This window comes from Rhinoraja longicauda, chromosome 9, assembly GCF_053455715.1.
Source record: "Rhinoraja longicauda isolate Sanriku21f chromosome 9, sRhiLon1.1, whole genome shotgun sequence".
NCBI lineage: Eukaryota > Metazoa > Chordata > Chondrichthyes > Rajiformes > Arhynchobatidae > Rhinoraja > Rhinoraja longicauda.
Window position 1 is genome coordinate 70,208,480 of NC_135961.1, and position 14,873 is coordinate 70,223,352.

Sequence of the window (14,873 nt, forward strand, 5' to 3'; positions counted from 1 at the left end):
GCAGGCAGTGACCAGCGGGGTACCGCAAGGTTCGGTGCTGGGACCCCAGCTATTTACGATATACATTAATGACTTAGATGAAGGGATTAAAAGTACCATTAGCAAATTTGCAGATGATACTAAGCTGGGGGGTAGTGTGAATTGTGAGGAAGATGCAATAAGGCTGCAGGGTGACTTGGACAGGTTGTGTGAGTGGGCGGATACATGGCAGATGCAGTTTAATGTAGATAAGTGTGAGGTTATTCACTTTGGAAGTAAGAATAGAAAGGCAGATTATTATCTGAATGGTGTCAAGTTAGGAAGAGGGGATGTTCAACGAGATCTGGATGTCCTAGTGCATCAGTCACTGAAAGGAAGCATGCAGGTACACCAATGGAATGTTGGCCTTCATAACAAGAGGAGTTGAGTATAGGAGCAAAGAGGTCCTTCTACAGTTGTACCGGGCCCTGGTGAGACCGCACCTGGAGTACTGTGTGCAGTTTTGGTCTCCAAATTTGAGGAAGGATATTCTTGCTATTGAGGGCGTGCAGCGTAGGTTCACTAGGTTAATTCCCGGAATGGTGGGACTGTCGTATGTTGAAAGGCTGGAGCAATTAGGCTTGTATACACTGGAATTTAGAAGGATGAGGGGGGATCTTATTGAAACATATAAGATAATTAGGGGATTGGACACATTAGAGGCAGGAAACATGTTCCCAATGTTGGGAGAGTCCAGAACAAGGGGCCACAGTTTAAGAATAAGGGGTAGGCCATTAAGAACGGAGATGAGGAAGAACTTTTTCAGTCAGAGAGTGGTGAAGGTGTGGAATTCTCTGCCTCAGAAGGCAGTGGAGGCCAGTTCGTTGGATGCTTTCAAGAGAGAGCTGGATAGAGCTCTTAAGTATAGCGGAGTGAGGGGTATGGGGAGAAGGCAGGAACGGGGTACTGATTGAGAGTGATCAGCCATGATCGCATTGAATGGCGGTGTTGGCTCGAAGGGCTGAATGGCCTACTCCTGCACCTATTGTCTATTGTCTATAGTACTGTGTGCAGTTTTGGGTCTCCAAATTTGAGGAAGGATATTCTTGCTATTGAGGGCGTGCAGCGTAGGTTTACTAGGTTAATTCCCGGAATGGCAGGATTGTCATATGTTGAAAGACTGGAGCGACTAGGCTTGTATACACTGGAATTTATAAGGATGAGAGGGGATCTTATCGAAACATATAAGATTATTAAGGGGTTGGACACGTTAGAGGCAGGAAACATGTTCCCAATGTTGGGGGAGTCCAGAACCAGGGGCCGCAGTTTAAGAATAAGGGGTAGGTCATTTAGAACGGAGATGAGGAAAAACTTTTTCAGTCAGAGTTGTAAATCTGTGGAATTCTCTGCGTCAGAAGGCAGGGGAGGCCAATTCTCTGAATGCATTCAAGAGAGAGCTAGATAGAGCTCTTAAGGATAGCGGAGTCAGAGGGTACGGGGAGAAGGCAGGAACGGGGTACTGATTGAGAATGATCAGCCATGATCACATTGAATGGTGGTGCTGGCTCAAACGGCCAAATGGCCTACTCCTGCACCTATTGTCTATTCCCAACCAAACCACCCCCTCCCCAGGTACTTTCCCATGCAACTACAGGAGATGGAACACCTATCCCTATAACTCCCCCCTCGACTCCATCCAAGGATGCTGATAGTCTTTTCAGGCGAGGCAGAGGTTCACTTGTACCTCCTCCAACCTCATCTACTGTATCTGCTGTTCCAGGTGTGGACCTCTATATATCGGCGAGACTGAGCGCAGGCTCGGTGATCGTTTCACTGAATACCTCCGCTCAGTCCGCCTAAACCTACCTGATCTCCCGTTTGCTAAACACTTTAACTCCTCCTCCCATTCCCACACTGACCTTTCTATCTTGGGCCTCCTCCATTGACAGAGGCCCAGTGCAAACTGGAGGAACAGCACCTTACATTTTGCTTGGGCAGCTTACAACCCCAGTGGTATGAACATTGACTTCTCTAACTTCAAGTAACCCTTCCTTTCCCTCTCTCTCCATCCCTCCCCAGTTCTCCAACCAGTCTTACTGTCTCCGACTACATTTTATCTCAGTTTGAAACATAGAAACATAGAAAATAGGTGCAGGAGTAGGCCATTTGGCCCTTCGAGCCTGCACCGCCATTCAATATGATCATGGCTGATCATCCAACTCAGTATCCCGTACCTGCCTTCTCTCCATACCCCCTGATCCCTTTAGCCACAAGGGCCACATCTAACTCCCTCTTAAATATAGCCAATGAACTGGCCTCAACTACCTTCTGTGGCAGAGAATTCCACAGATTCACCACTCTGTGTGAAAAAAAACTTTCTCATCTCGGTCCTAAAAGACTTCCCCCTTATCCTTAAACTGTGACCCCTTGTTCTGGACTTCCCCAACATCGGGAACAATCTTCCTGCATCTAGCCTGTCCAACCCCTTAAGAATTTTGTAAGTTTCTATAAGATCCCCCCTCAATCTTCTAAATTCCAGCAAGTACAAGCCGAGTCTATCCAGTCTTTCTTCATATGAAAGTCCTGCCATCCCAGGAATCAATCTGGTGAACCTTCTCTGTACTCCCTCTATGGCAAGAATGTCTTTCCTCAGATTAGGAGACCAAAACTGTACGCAATACTCCAGGTGTGGGCTCACCAATGCCCTGTACAACTGTAGCAGAACCTCCCTGCTCCTATACTCAAATCCCCTCGCTATGAATGCCAACATACCATTCGCTTTCTTCACTGCCTGCTGCACCTGCATGCCTACTTTCAATGACTGGTGCACCACGACACCCAGGTCTCGCTGCATCTCCCCTTCTCCTAATCGGCCACCATTCAGATAATAGTCTGCTTTCCTGTTCTTGCCATCAAAGTGGATAACCTCACATTTATCCACATTATACTGCATCTGCCATGCCTTTGCCCACTCACCTAACCTATCCAAGTCGCGTTGCATCCTCCTCACAGCTAACACTGCCCCCCAGCTTCCTGTCATCCGCAAACTTCGAGATGTTGCATTCAATTCCCTCATCCAAATCATTAATATATATTGTAAATAGCTGGGGTCCCAGCACCGAGCCTTGTGGTACCCCACTAGTCACTGTCTGCCATTCCGAAAAGGACCCGTTTATTCCTACTCTTTGCTTCCTGTCTGCCAGCCAGTTCTCTATCCACATCAATACTGAACCCACAATACTGTGTCCTTTAAGTTTGCATACTAATCTCTTATGTGGGGCCTTGTCGAAAGCCTTCTGGAAGTCCAGATATAACACATCCACTGGTTCTCCCTTATCCACTCTACTAGTTACATCCCCAAAAAATTCTATAAGATTCGTCAGACATGATTTACCTTTCATAAATCCATGCTGACTTTGTCCAATGATTTCACCACTTTCCAAACGTGCTGCTATCCCATCCTTAATAACTGACTCTAGCATTTTCCCCACTACCGATGTTAGACTAACTGGTCTGTAATTCCCCGTTTTCTCTCTCCCTCCCTTTTTGAAAAGTGGGGTTACATTAGCTACCCTCCAATCCTCAGGAACTACTCCAGAATCTAAAGAGTTTTGAAAAATTATCACTAATGCATCCACTATTTCTGGGGCTACCTCGTTACGCACTCTGGGATGCAGCCTATCGACCTTTAATCCATTCAATTTACCTAACACCACTTCCCGACTAACCTGGATTTCACTCAGTTCCTCCACCTCATTTGACCCCCGGTCCCCTGCTATTTCCGGCAGATTATTTATGTCTTCCTTAGTGAAGACAGAACCAAAGTAGTTGTTCAATTGGTCTGCCATGTCCTTGTTCCCCATGATCAATTCACCTGTTTCTGACTGCAAGGGACCTACATTTGTTTTAACTAATCTTTTTCTCTTCACATATCTATAAAAGCTTTTGCAGTCAGTTTTTATGTTCCCAGCCAGTTTTCTTTCATAATCTATTTTCCCTTTCCTAATTAAGCCCTTTGTCCTCCTCTGCTGGACTCTGAATTTCTCCCAGTCCTCTGGTAGGCTGCTTTTTCTTGCTAATTTGTACGCTTCATCTTTTGTTTTGATACTATCCCTAATCTCCCTTGTTAGCCACGGATGCACTACCTTCCCTGATTTATTCTTTTGCCAAACTGGGATGAACAATTGGACACAATGTTGGAGTAACTCAGAGGGACAGGCAGCATCTCTGGAGAGAAGGAATGGGTGACGTCACCCATTCCTTCTCTCCAGAGATGCTGCCTGTCCCTCTGAGTTACTCCAACATTGTGTCCATCTTGTTCATCCCAGTTTGCTTTGTTGTTACCTTCCCCCAGCTAATAATGATCTTTTCTACATGTTCCTTGATCTCCATTCCCATTGTCCTATTTTCACCCTCACACTTCCTTGTCTATGTATCTCCTTCTCCCCTGACATCAGTCTGAAGAAGGGTCTTGACACAAAACATCACCCATTCCTTCTCTCCAGAGATGCTGCCTGTCCCTCTGAGTTACTCCAACATTGTGTCCATCTTCGGTTTAAACCAGCATCTACAGTTCCTTCCTACACAGGTACATGAAGATACTCAGGAAGTTACTTCCTACACAGGTAAATGCATAGGACAGGTTTGGAGGAATATGAACCAAACGCGGGCAGGTGGGACTTGTATCCCACCAAACCAGTCTTATCCATGTTCCTCCAAATTGCCCAACAACCAACTTATCTGTCCTTTGTCAATGGAAGACTTATCAGACAAGTAAAAGCCTTAGAGAACCAAAGGACAATGATGGGATGTTTTTGGAACAATAACCTATCTTTCGTCAGCATTAGACAACTTGCAATCGATTACTTTGTAAAGTACATTCTGAGGGACATTAATTAATTCAACAGAAAACAATGTGAAACAATGGCATTATTAAGCTCACGTTTTCTATAACAAATGTCCACTCCTTGTCTTCAAACTCCTCAGCATGCGGATCCTGGAAAAAAATAATAGGATTCAATTATAATTGAATACTTTTACTTTTTTTTTCTTATAACCCATTTAATATTAATAAAACACAAATGTTAAGAAGTATCCCAGAACCTCAGGAAAAATGGGGAAGGAAAATGACAACACTGTTAAGCAGGAGATGGGGGAACACATTGGGAGCAGCCGTTATTGAATAGGTCCACATCTAACATGTGGGAGTCATTAAAAGGTTGGCTGGTCAGAATATCCCCGTGAGGAAGACAGACAATGATGGCAAAGTTCAGGAAACTTAAGATGAAAGATGTTGTGAATTTGGCAAAAAGTGGGCAAGGTGCTAAATGAGTACTTCCATTCTGTTTTTGCCATGGAAAAGGACACGAAGGATATCAGGACAGGACGGAACTGCAAACACCCTTCTTCACTGAAATGTCAGCTTTTCCTTTTGTCCAGAGATGCTGTCTGACTCGCTGAGTTACTCCAGCTTTTGGTGTCTATCTTCTGGAGGATATGCTGATATGCAAGGACATGTTGAAGTGATCAAGTAGAAGTGATGAGATCCATCCCAGGTTATTGAGAGAGGCTGGAGAACAGGTTGTTGGGGCCTGGGCAGGTATAGGATTGTTGATAACCACTTTAGTCGTAGGCAAGGATATGGAGAACTGGAGAATAGCCAACATTCTTCCTTTGATTAAGAAGTGCAACTGGTATAAACCAGGAAATTATAGGGTGGAAAGCCTTACGTTCGCGATAAGGAAATTATTGAAGATGACTCTTAGAAATAGATTTAATCACATTTACCAAGGTTGGTTTTACTTGGGACAGTTGGTGTGGCATTGTGTCTTACAAATTTGATGCTTTTTTTTGAAGAGGTGATGAAGATGATTGATGAGGATAGGACAATGGATGTTGTCTTCACTTTTGTAAAGCATTCACCATTTGACAGATATATGGATAGAAGTTGTAGTCAGCACATTACAGCAAGGTTGTAGAGACTTTGGAAATGGTGCAAAGGAGGTTCACCAGGATGTTGTCTGGATCAGAGAGCATGAGCTAGAAATAGAGGTTGGACAATTTGGATTGCTTTCTCTGGAGCATCAGAGGCTGAAAGACAATCTGATAGAAGTTTACAAAACCATGTGAAGCATGGATTGGGCAGGCAGTCAGAATCACTTTCCTAGGGAGGGTGGAAATACCAAATCGTGAAGGGAAGAGATTTAAAGCGAGAAGAGGAAGTGGAAAGGAGCTTTGCAAGGCCAGTTTTTGTTTATGCAGATGGTGATAGGTACCTGAAACGCGCTGCCGGGGAGGGGGGGGGGGGGGGGGTTGAGGGTAGACACTGGTATGATGGCAACATTTATGAGAAGTTTAGACAGACAAATAAACAGGCAGGGATGGAAAGCCAAGGAGACCATCTTCAGGCGATGGATTCGTTTATATTGACATCATAAACAGTTAGCACAGATATCATGGGCCAAAGACCTGTTATGTTGTGTGTTCTACTGAATTATTTCAAATCATTGATAATTCTATTCCAGTAAGTGAGCATACAATTCATAATAAAAATCCAAACAAACGCACTTTCTTCACATACATAGATACGTAGATGCACAGTCTCTTGCCCAGAGTAGGCAAATAGAGCACAAGAGGGCATAGGTTTAAGGTGAAGGGGAAAAGATTTAATAGGAATCTGAGGGGTACCTTTTTCACACAAAGGATGGTGGGGGTATTGAACAAGCTGCCAGAGGAGGTAGTTGAGGCTGGGACTATCCCAACATTTAAGAAACAGTTGGATAGGTACATGGATAGGACAGGTTTGGAGGGAGATGGACCAAATACAGGCAGGTGGGACTAGTGTAGCTGGGACATGTTGGCCGGTGTGGGCAAGTTGGGCTGAAGGGCATGTTTCCACACTGTAACACTCTATGACTATGACAAAGTAAAACCTTTGTAAATGGGATCATCACAAGCATAGCCAAATAAAGCTAAATGTTTAACAAGGACTGGCATAAGCATGGCCAGTTGCAGCTGAATTTAACAACTCACACCATCTCTTCTACAAGAGATAGAAGCCAGTTAGAGTTTATCGTGACTATCCCAGTACAAATGATAACATCCCTCCAGCAGGAAGTTTCACTGTAAAGTTCAAACCAGCAATTATGTATGCTATCCCAAATTTAAGAAGCATCACATCAACAAAGAACAAGCAGCTATTCCTAATTGTATACAAGTAATGATAGAGTCGTTTTGTTAAATTGATTCATTCAGTTTAATTTTGTCAACATTTTATCAAAAGCTGCAGTGATGAATAGGCACAAGATTACAGGCTGGGAATCCAGCTAATTTGAGGTTTTATTCCACTTTACATCACAGCATTAGCTATGCTCCAAAATAATGATTGTCATATGAGCTACAGTTTTAACATGTTAATGATAGGACTAATTTTCTACAGCCTCACAAGCAAAATCAATACTAATAAGAGACATATTGTGTTGGAAAAGGCTGTTGCAATCAAGAGTTTATGAGCTGTTGTACCTTGAAAAGTGTCACAGTGATTTCAATGTTTTCGGGAACAGGCCATACCACAACTCCTCGATATGGGTTTTTAATTCCTGGTTGCCAACTATGAGCCTTCAAGGAGGAACAAGAAAATAAAAAGTTCACCAATGCACAAACTTTGTATTAATATTAATTCATACGTAAATTTGACCAAAAGCCTTTGGTGTTGCAGAGCTACACGAAATGCTTAAACACCACTACAACCTGGAGTCTTAAACCTGATCCTATTGTATTACATACTCCATCTTCAACCTCATTTGCCTCTTTGTGGTCTTAACCCTTGATGATCCTTTTGACAATTTCACCAAACATTGAGAGATAGACATAGACATAGAAAATAGGTATAGGAAGCAGCCATTTGGCCCTTCAAGCCAGCAATGCCATTCATCGTGATGATGAATGATGAATGAAGATGAATAATTTTATTGGCCAAGTATGCATATACAAGGAATGTGCCTTGGTGCTCCGCTCACAAATGACAACACAAACATACAGTTAACAATTAAGAATAAAGCATAACCATGGTTATGGTTATCATGGCTGATCATCCACAATGGATGATTTTGTCAACGATATCACATCCACAAATGATTTAAATATGGTTGTGATAAGCAAGATTAGTAAGTTTGCAGGTGACATTCAGATTGGTGGAGTTGTTGACAGCGTGCAGGGTTAGCAAGGGCTGCAGGGTGATATCAACATACAGGTGAAAAGGGCTGAGAAATGCCAGATGGGGTTTAATTTGGTGAGTACCAATGAGGTGAAGATATACATCATGAATGGTAAAGTCCTGGAGCATTTTGAGGAAGAGAGAGTCCCTGATCCCTCTCCAACGATTCTCAAGGCAGCAGTGTAGACAGAACAAGTGGTTAAGAAGCTATCTGGGATACTGGTCTTCATCATTCATTAAATACGTGAGCAGGGAGATGATACTCTAATACTAGAGCCACTCCACATCCAAGCAGACTTTGTCCTCAGGCTTAATGGTAGAAAATGTCATTTGGAATCCTTCCCCAGATGTTAGGTTTATTTTCTTTTATAATACCTGATATTGAGCTGCTCGAAAATTAAAAACCAATTCAGATTGATTCTGAGAACATGGGTAGGATAGGTTTAGAAGGATATGGGCCAAACGTAGGCAGGTGGGACTAGGGTAGATGGGGCATGTTGGTCGGCGTGGGCAAGTTGGGCTGAAGGGCCTATTTCCATGCTGTATGGCTGTATGACTATGGCTAAGACCTGAATTATTTGGGTCTGAGTGAACTGGAAGTGGGCCTATGTTCTCTGTAGGTTCGAAAAAGGAATGGTGTGCCCATTGGAACCTACAAAATTTTGACGGAAGGGAGATAGCTTGACCAGGAAGCTGATAAGACAACATTTCCCCACATGAGCGGAATCCAGAACCAGGGGCTACAGGATCACCTGTTTGGGATATAAACGAGGACACATTTCTTCTCATCGAGGGTGGAGCTGAGACCAAGATCAGATCAGCAATGATCTTGAAGAGTAGCAGAGTAGAAGCATACACCTGCTCCAGTTTCCTAGGTTCTTGTGAATCCTGATACCTTGCCTATCGGCAGTGAATATTTAATGCATACCTTAGATGATTTCCGCCTGCTTCTTCTTGTCCAAACCACCACCAGCTTGTCAGGTTGCCTAATGATATAATGAGAAATAAATATTAGCTATGTAACTACAAAGCAGAATACACCAATGACCAAGATCACCAAAATGTTTGTTATTAAATGAAATCCAATGCTGCCATGATCATAAGAACATAAAGATAAAAGCAGTAGGTCAGATTTATGATATCTATCAATGTCAGTTTTGAAAATGCCCAAGAACTAATTCTGCTTGGACACAACCCGTTGTGAAGAAATTTATTTTCCTCCATCTTGAATGACTGGTCATTTATTTTGAGACAGTGATCCTTGGTTCTACACACTTAGCCTGTAAAAACATCAGCTCTACATCTATTCCACAACTATTCTGTCAAGGCCCCTCCGAATGCCATGGTTTCAATGAAGTATGCTTCTTATTGTCCTGAAGTCAAGAGTACGCAGGCACGTGTGTGTTTAATCTCTCCTCGTATGGCAAACCCACAATCCCAAGAACCAATATGCTGCTCCCTCACTACGCTCTCGCAATAATAAATTTAATCCTGCTCAGGTCAGGAGACCTGGTAACAGGTCTGATATACCAGATATGACCTCACCAGGATCCTTTTTGATTGCAGCAAGATGTCTCAGCTTTTGTAACAAATTCTTCTTTTAGTAAAGGTTTTATAAAGCCAGCATTCTTAATTGCTTGCTGCATCTAAATATTGACATCTGTTAAGGTTACAAGATCACTCTGAACATCACATTCTTTCAATCTTTACCAATTTAAAAATATACTATGGTCCATTTTTTTCCTACAAATCAAAACAATTATTTTCAAATATCATATGGTTTAAAGAAAACTTTAAAATGTACATCACTGCCAAATTGCAATGCTTTCAACATAGGAAAATATCCCATAATGTTTCACAAATATGCAATTAGGTAAAACAAGTAAGTAAATATTCTTTGCGATCAATTGAAATTGTGACTGCATTATTATTTGGCAAGTACACATGTAAAATACTGGATTTTTGTAAAGCATTATAAATGGAACAAAATATACAGCTGAAATATTTGGCAGCAATGTTTGTTTTGTTCATTGTTAAATGGCTGAATGAGATTTGAAGGCCTGTTCTACAAAACATGGTGTAAGTTGGTGTGGACAAGGTGTCAGGGGCTATGGGGAGAAGGCAGGAGAATATGGTTAGGAGGGAGAGATAAATCAGTCATGATTGAATGGCAGAGTAGACTTGATGGCCAAATGGCCTAATTCTGCTCCTGTCACTTATGACTTTATGGCAAGAAGGTAGGAATGTCACATTAGGAAAAGCAACCAAAACCTTGTGATTGGACAGATCTGAAACTCAGTCATAAAGTGATACTGTGTGGAAGCAGGCCCTTCGGCCCACTTGCCCACACCGGCCAACATGTCCCAGCAACACTAGTCACACCTGCCCGGGTTTGGTCCATATCCCTCCAAACCTGTCCTATCCGTGTACCTGTCTAACTGTTTGATAAACATTGTGGTAGTCCCTGCCTCAACTACCTCCTCTGGCAGCTTGTTTCATACTTATTTCATACCCCCACCACCCTTTGTGTGAAAAAGCTACCCCTTAGATTCCTATTAAATCTTTTTCCCTTCACCTTAAACCTATGTCCTCGATTCACTTGCTCTGGGCAAGAGACCCTGTGGATCTACCCAATCTATTCCCCTCATGATTTTATAAGACCTCTATAAAATCACCCCTCATCCTCCTGTGCTCCAAGGAATAGAGTCCCAGCCTACCCAACCTTTCCCTATAGCTCAGACCCTCTAGTCCTGGCAACATCCTCGTAAATCTTCTCTGAATCCATTCCACCTTGAAGGATTATTGAAAATATAGAGCAGTTTTTTCCTGCTCTATATTTTTAAGATTGCTTTTCAAGAAAATACCAGGAAAACAGAAGATACAAACTAACTGGCAGACTGTTGACAAGGGTGACAATATAACTTTAATATAGTTCACTCTCCAAAGAAACAACTTTGTGCAAATGCAGACATACCAGAAAATAATTTATAATCTGGCGATGAACGCTACATTGTAAGTCAGTTACCTGAATGAAGACCATCTAAACTTTGCATTTATACAACATCTAGACTGCAGAGTGTAATTTACATCTAACAAGCATTGTCAATGTTGTATTGGAGGAATAATAAAATATAATAATATATTCCTTTATTCCTTTCCCCATGCCGGGGAAATTTGCAGTGTTACAGCAGCAAATGGATAGCAAGAGACATTCATTATCAATAAAAAAAAAGATAAAAACAGGTAATTTTTAGCAGCAAGAGCAGACAGCAAGAGAATCACCATTTAATCCATTTAATCCATGTTTAGATTTTAAAAAATGAAAGTATTGGTCAGGACGAATTCTCCTCTTCTTGAAATATTGTCACGGGATTTCCTATGCTTACCAATAGAAGCACTGGCAGAATTTCAGTTTCAAATTTCATTTGATAAAAACACACGTGCAACAGTAGTTTCCTCTCTTGGTACTGCAGTAGAAGGCCAGACTATATTTTGTGCTCAAATCTTCAGTGTTCAACTCAAACTCACAAACATCTCCAAAGCAAAGTAGCCACCTGAGCACATTGAAACCAATTTCTCCGATTTACCCACTAAGTCAGGGTATTAATAATAATAATAATTATTATTATTATTCAGCTGTTGATAATACCTTCTTTAAATTCTTTCCTTCGGAAAGTTGCTGCTATTCACAACAGTAATACTTTTGTAATCTTATTGTGCATATTCTTTAGTACATAACTGAATTCACAAATATATTGCACTTCCACTAGTCTCACAGAGTTAATGACTAATAAAGCACAGAAACAGGCCTTTCGACCCAATTCATTAATGCCAACTAGGATGGCCATCTAAGCTAGTCCCATTTGCCTGTGTTTGGCCAATATCTCTCTAAGCCTTTCCTATGCATGTACTTGCCCAAATGTATTTTAAATGGTATTGTATCTGTCTGAAATATCTCCTCTGGCAGCTCGTTTCATATATGTATCACTCAGTGTGAATCCCTGTTCCAGACGTACACTGGCCCCATCCCCGAACTCTACCTCCGCTACATTGCGACTGCATTGGGGCTACCTCTTGTACCCATGCAGAACTCACTGACTTCATATATTTCACCATTAATTTCCATCTTGCTCTTAAATATACTTGGACCATCTCTGACATCTCCCTACCGTTTCTGGATCTCACCATCTCCATCACAGGAGGCAGACTAGTGACTGACATCTACTTCAAACCCACTGACTCCCACAGCTATCTGGACTACACTTCTTCCCACCCTGTCTCCTGCAAAAAGTCTATCCCCTACTCCCAATTCCTCCGTCTACGCCGCATCTGTGCCCAGGATGAGGTGTTTCACACTAGGGCATTCTTTAGGAAACGGGGCTTCCCCTCTTCCATTATAGATGAGGCTCTCACTAGGGCCTCCTCTATATCCCGCAGCTCTGCTCTTGCTCCCCCTCCCCCCATTCGTAACGACAGAATCCCCCTCGTTCTCACCTTCCACCCCATCAGCCAGCGTATCCAACAAATCATCCTCCAACATTTCCGTCACCTCCAACGGGATCCCACTACTGGCCACATCTTCCCATCTCCTCCCCTTTCTGCGTTTCGCAGAGACCGTTCCCTCCGTAACTCCCTGGTCCACTCGTCCCTTCCTACCCAAACCACCCCCTCCCCGGGCACTTTCCCCTGTAACCGTAGGAGATGCAACACCTGTCCCTTTACCTCCCCCCTCGCCTCCATCCAAGGACCCAAACAATCTTTCCAGGTTCCTATTGAAACTTTCTCCACTCACCTTACACCTATGCCCACTAGTTTTTGGTTCTCCAACCCTGGGATAAAGACTGTGCATTCACCCTATCTATGCCCCTCCTGATTGTATACATTTTGATAAGATCACACCTTAGTCTCCAGTGATCCAAGGAATAAAATCCTAGCCTGCCCAATCTCTTCCTATAACTCACTCCCTCAAGTCTTGGCAACATCCTCATAAATCTCCTCTGCTCTCTTTGTAGCTTATTGACATCCTTTGTACAGCGGTGTGACAAAACTGAACACAATACTCACCAACCTGTTAGCCTTAAATGTTGATCAATTAACTTTCTGAGTAATATCAGTTTTATTTCTTATAAATCGTAACAGAATTGCCTAATTGCCCAGAATAGGATCAAGTATATAATTAAACTATCAGATATAAAATAAAAAATCTATCAAGAAACTGGATAAAGGTAATGTGTAGCATAATAACAATGTAAGTAGTAATCTATGGGAACAAGTTGCACACGAGCAGCAATTTACAGAGGCCAACTAATCTATCATCCCACACATCTTTGACATGTGGGAAAAAACCAGAGAAACTAGAGAAAATGTAATTGGTCATTTCACATAGATAACACCTGACGGCAGGACTGGCACCGTGAGACAGCAGCTCTACTAGCTACACCACTAGCTAAACCACAGTGCTGCCATTTAAATATCATTCAGACATGCATAAATTCTGAAATGTCAGTGTATAAATTGCAGAAGCACATGAATTGGGAACAGGAATTTTGCAATTCTCCCACAAGAGGAAACATGCTCTCTCCATCCACCTTGTCTGGACCCCTCAGAATCTTACATTTCTATCGTCCCCAATCACTCTTCTGATCCAGCAGATAAAAGCCAAGCTAAGTATACAAGCCAAGTATTATCAGGGAAATCACATGCTATTTAGCTATTGACCATAAATGGCCAAATTAAGTAATTAGAAAGTTGACAATATCTAGATCTTATTTAATTCTTGTACAGGCAACAATCACAATACGTGTATACAAATACTGCACAATTCAATTGTCAAATTTTGTAAATACATTTGTATAAATCCTACTGATAATATAAATTATCTTTGTAATAAATTATGTTTATAAAGACAGAATGTGAACTAAGTTTTTTAAAGATTTACATCGCAGTTAATTTATAATAACTAGTGAAAGATGAAACCACCAATATAAAATAAACATGGTAAGTAGTCAAATGTGATAAATATCATAGAACATAGAACAGAAACAACACAAAAACAGGCCCTTCAGCCCACAATGTTCATGCTGAACATGATGCCAAGAACATGACATATCTACCTGCATGTAACCCATATCGCTCTGTTCCCTGCATATTCATGTGCCTATCCAAAAGTCTTTAAATGCCACTAATACATCTGCTCCAACTCCCCACCCCCGGCTGAGCATTCAATAGACAATAGGTGCAGGAGATGGCACCTATTGACTATTGTCTATTAGGCCCTTCGAGCCTGCACCGCCATTGACTGTGATCATGGCTGATCATCCACAATCAGTACACCGTTCCTGCCTTCTCCCCATATACCTTGACTCCACTATCTTTAAAAGCTCTATCTAACTCTCTCTTGAAAGCATCCAGGCAATCAGCCTCCACTGCCTTCTGAGGCAGAGAATTCCAGATTCACAACTCTCTGGGTGAAAAACTTTTTCCTCATCTCTGTTCTAAATGGCCTATCACTTATTCTTAAACTATTCCAGGCATTCATCACCACCCTCCTATCTTAAAGCTATGCCCTCAAGTATTTGATTTTTCCACCCTGTGAAAAAGATTCTGACAGTCCACCCTATCTCTGCCTCTCATAATTTTATATACTTCCCTGTAACCTCCAGTATTCCAGAGAAACAATCCAAGTCTTTCCAACCTCTCC

At 42.1% G+C, this 14,873-nt stretch overlaps 1 protein-coding gene across 1 annotated transcript in view; it reads right to left on the bottom strand.

Annotated features, from left to right (window-relative positions):
• Window positions 1–14,873, bottom strand: part of ehbp1 (EH domain binding protein 1) — a 384,927-nt gene that overhangs the window by 349,612 nt on the left and 20,442 nt on the right. The window contains exons 3-5 of the mRNA XM_078405706.1: window positions 9,102–9,159; window positions 7,480–7,575; window positions 4,901–4,954 (exon numbers count right to left, since the gene is read on the bottom strand). Coding sequence (XP_078261832.1) covers window positions 4,901–4,954; window positions 7,480–7,575; window positions 9,102–9,159 — 208 coding nt within the window. The remainder of the gene's footprint in view (window positions 1–4,900; window positions 4,955–7,479; window positions 7,576–9,101; window positions 9,160–14,873) is intronic.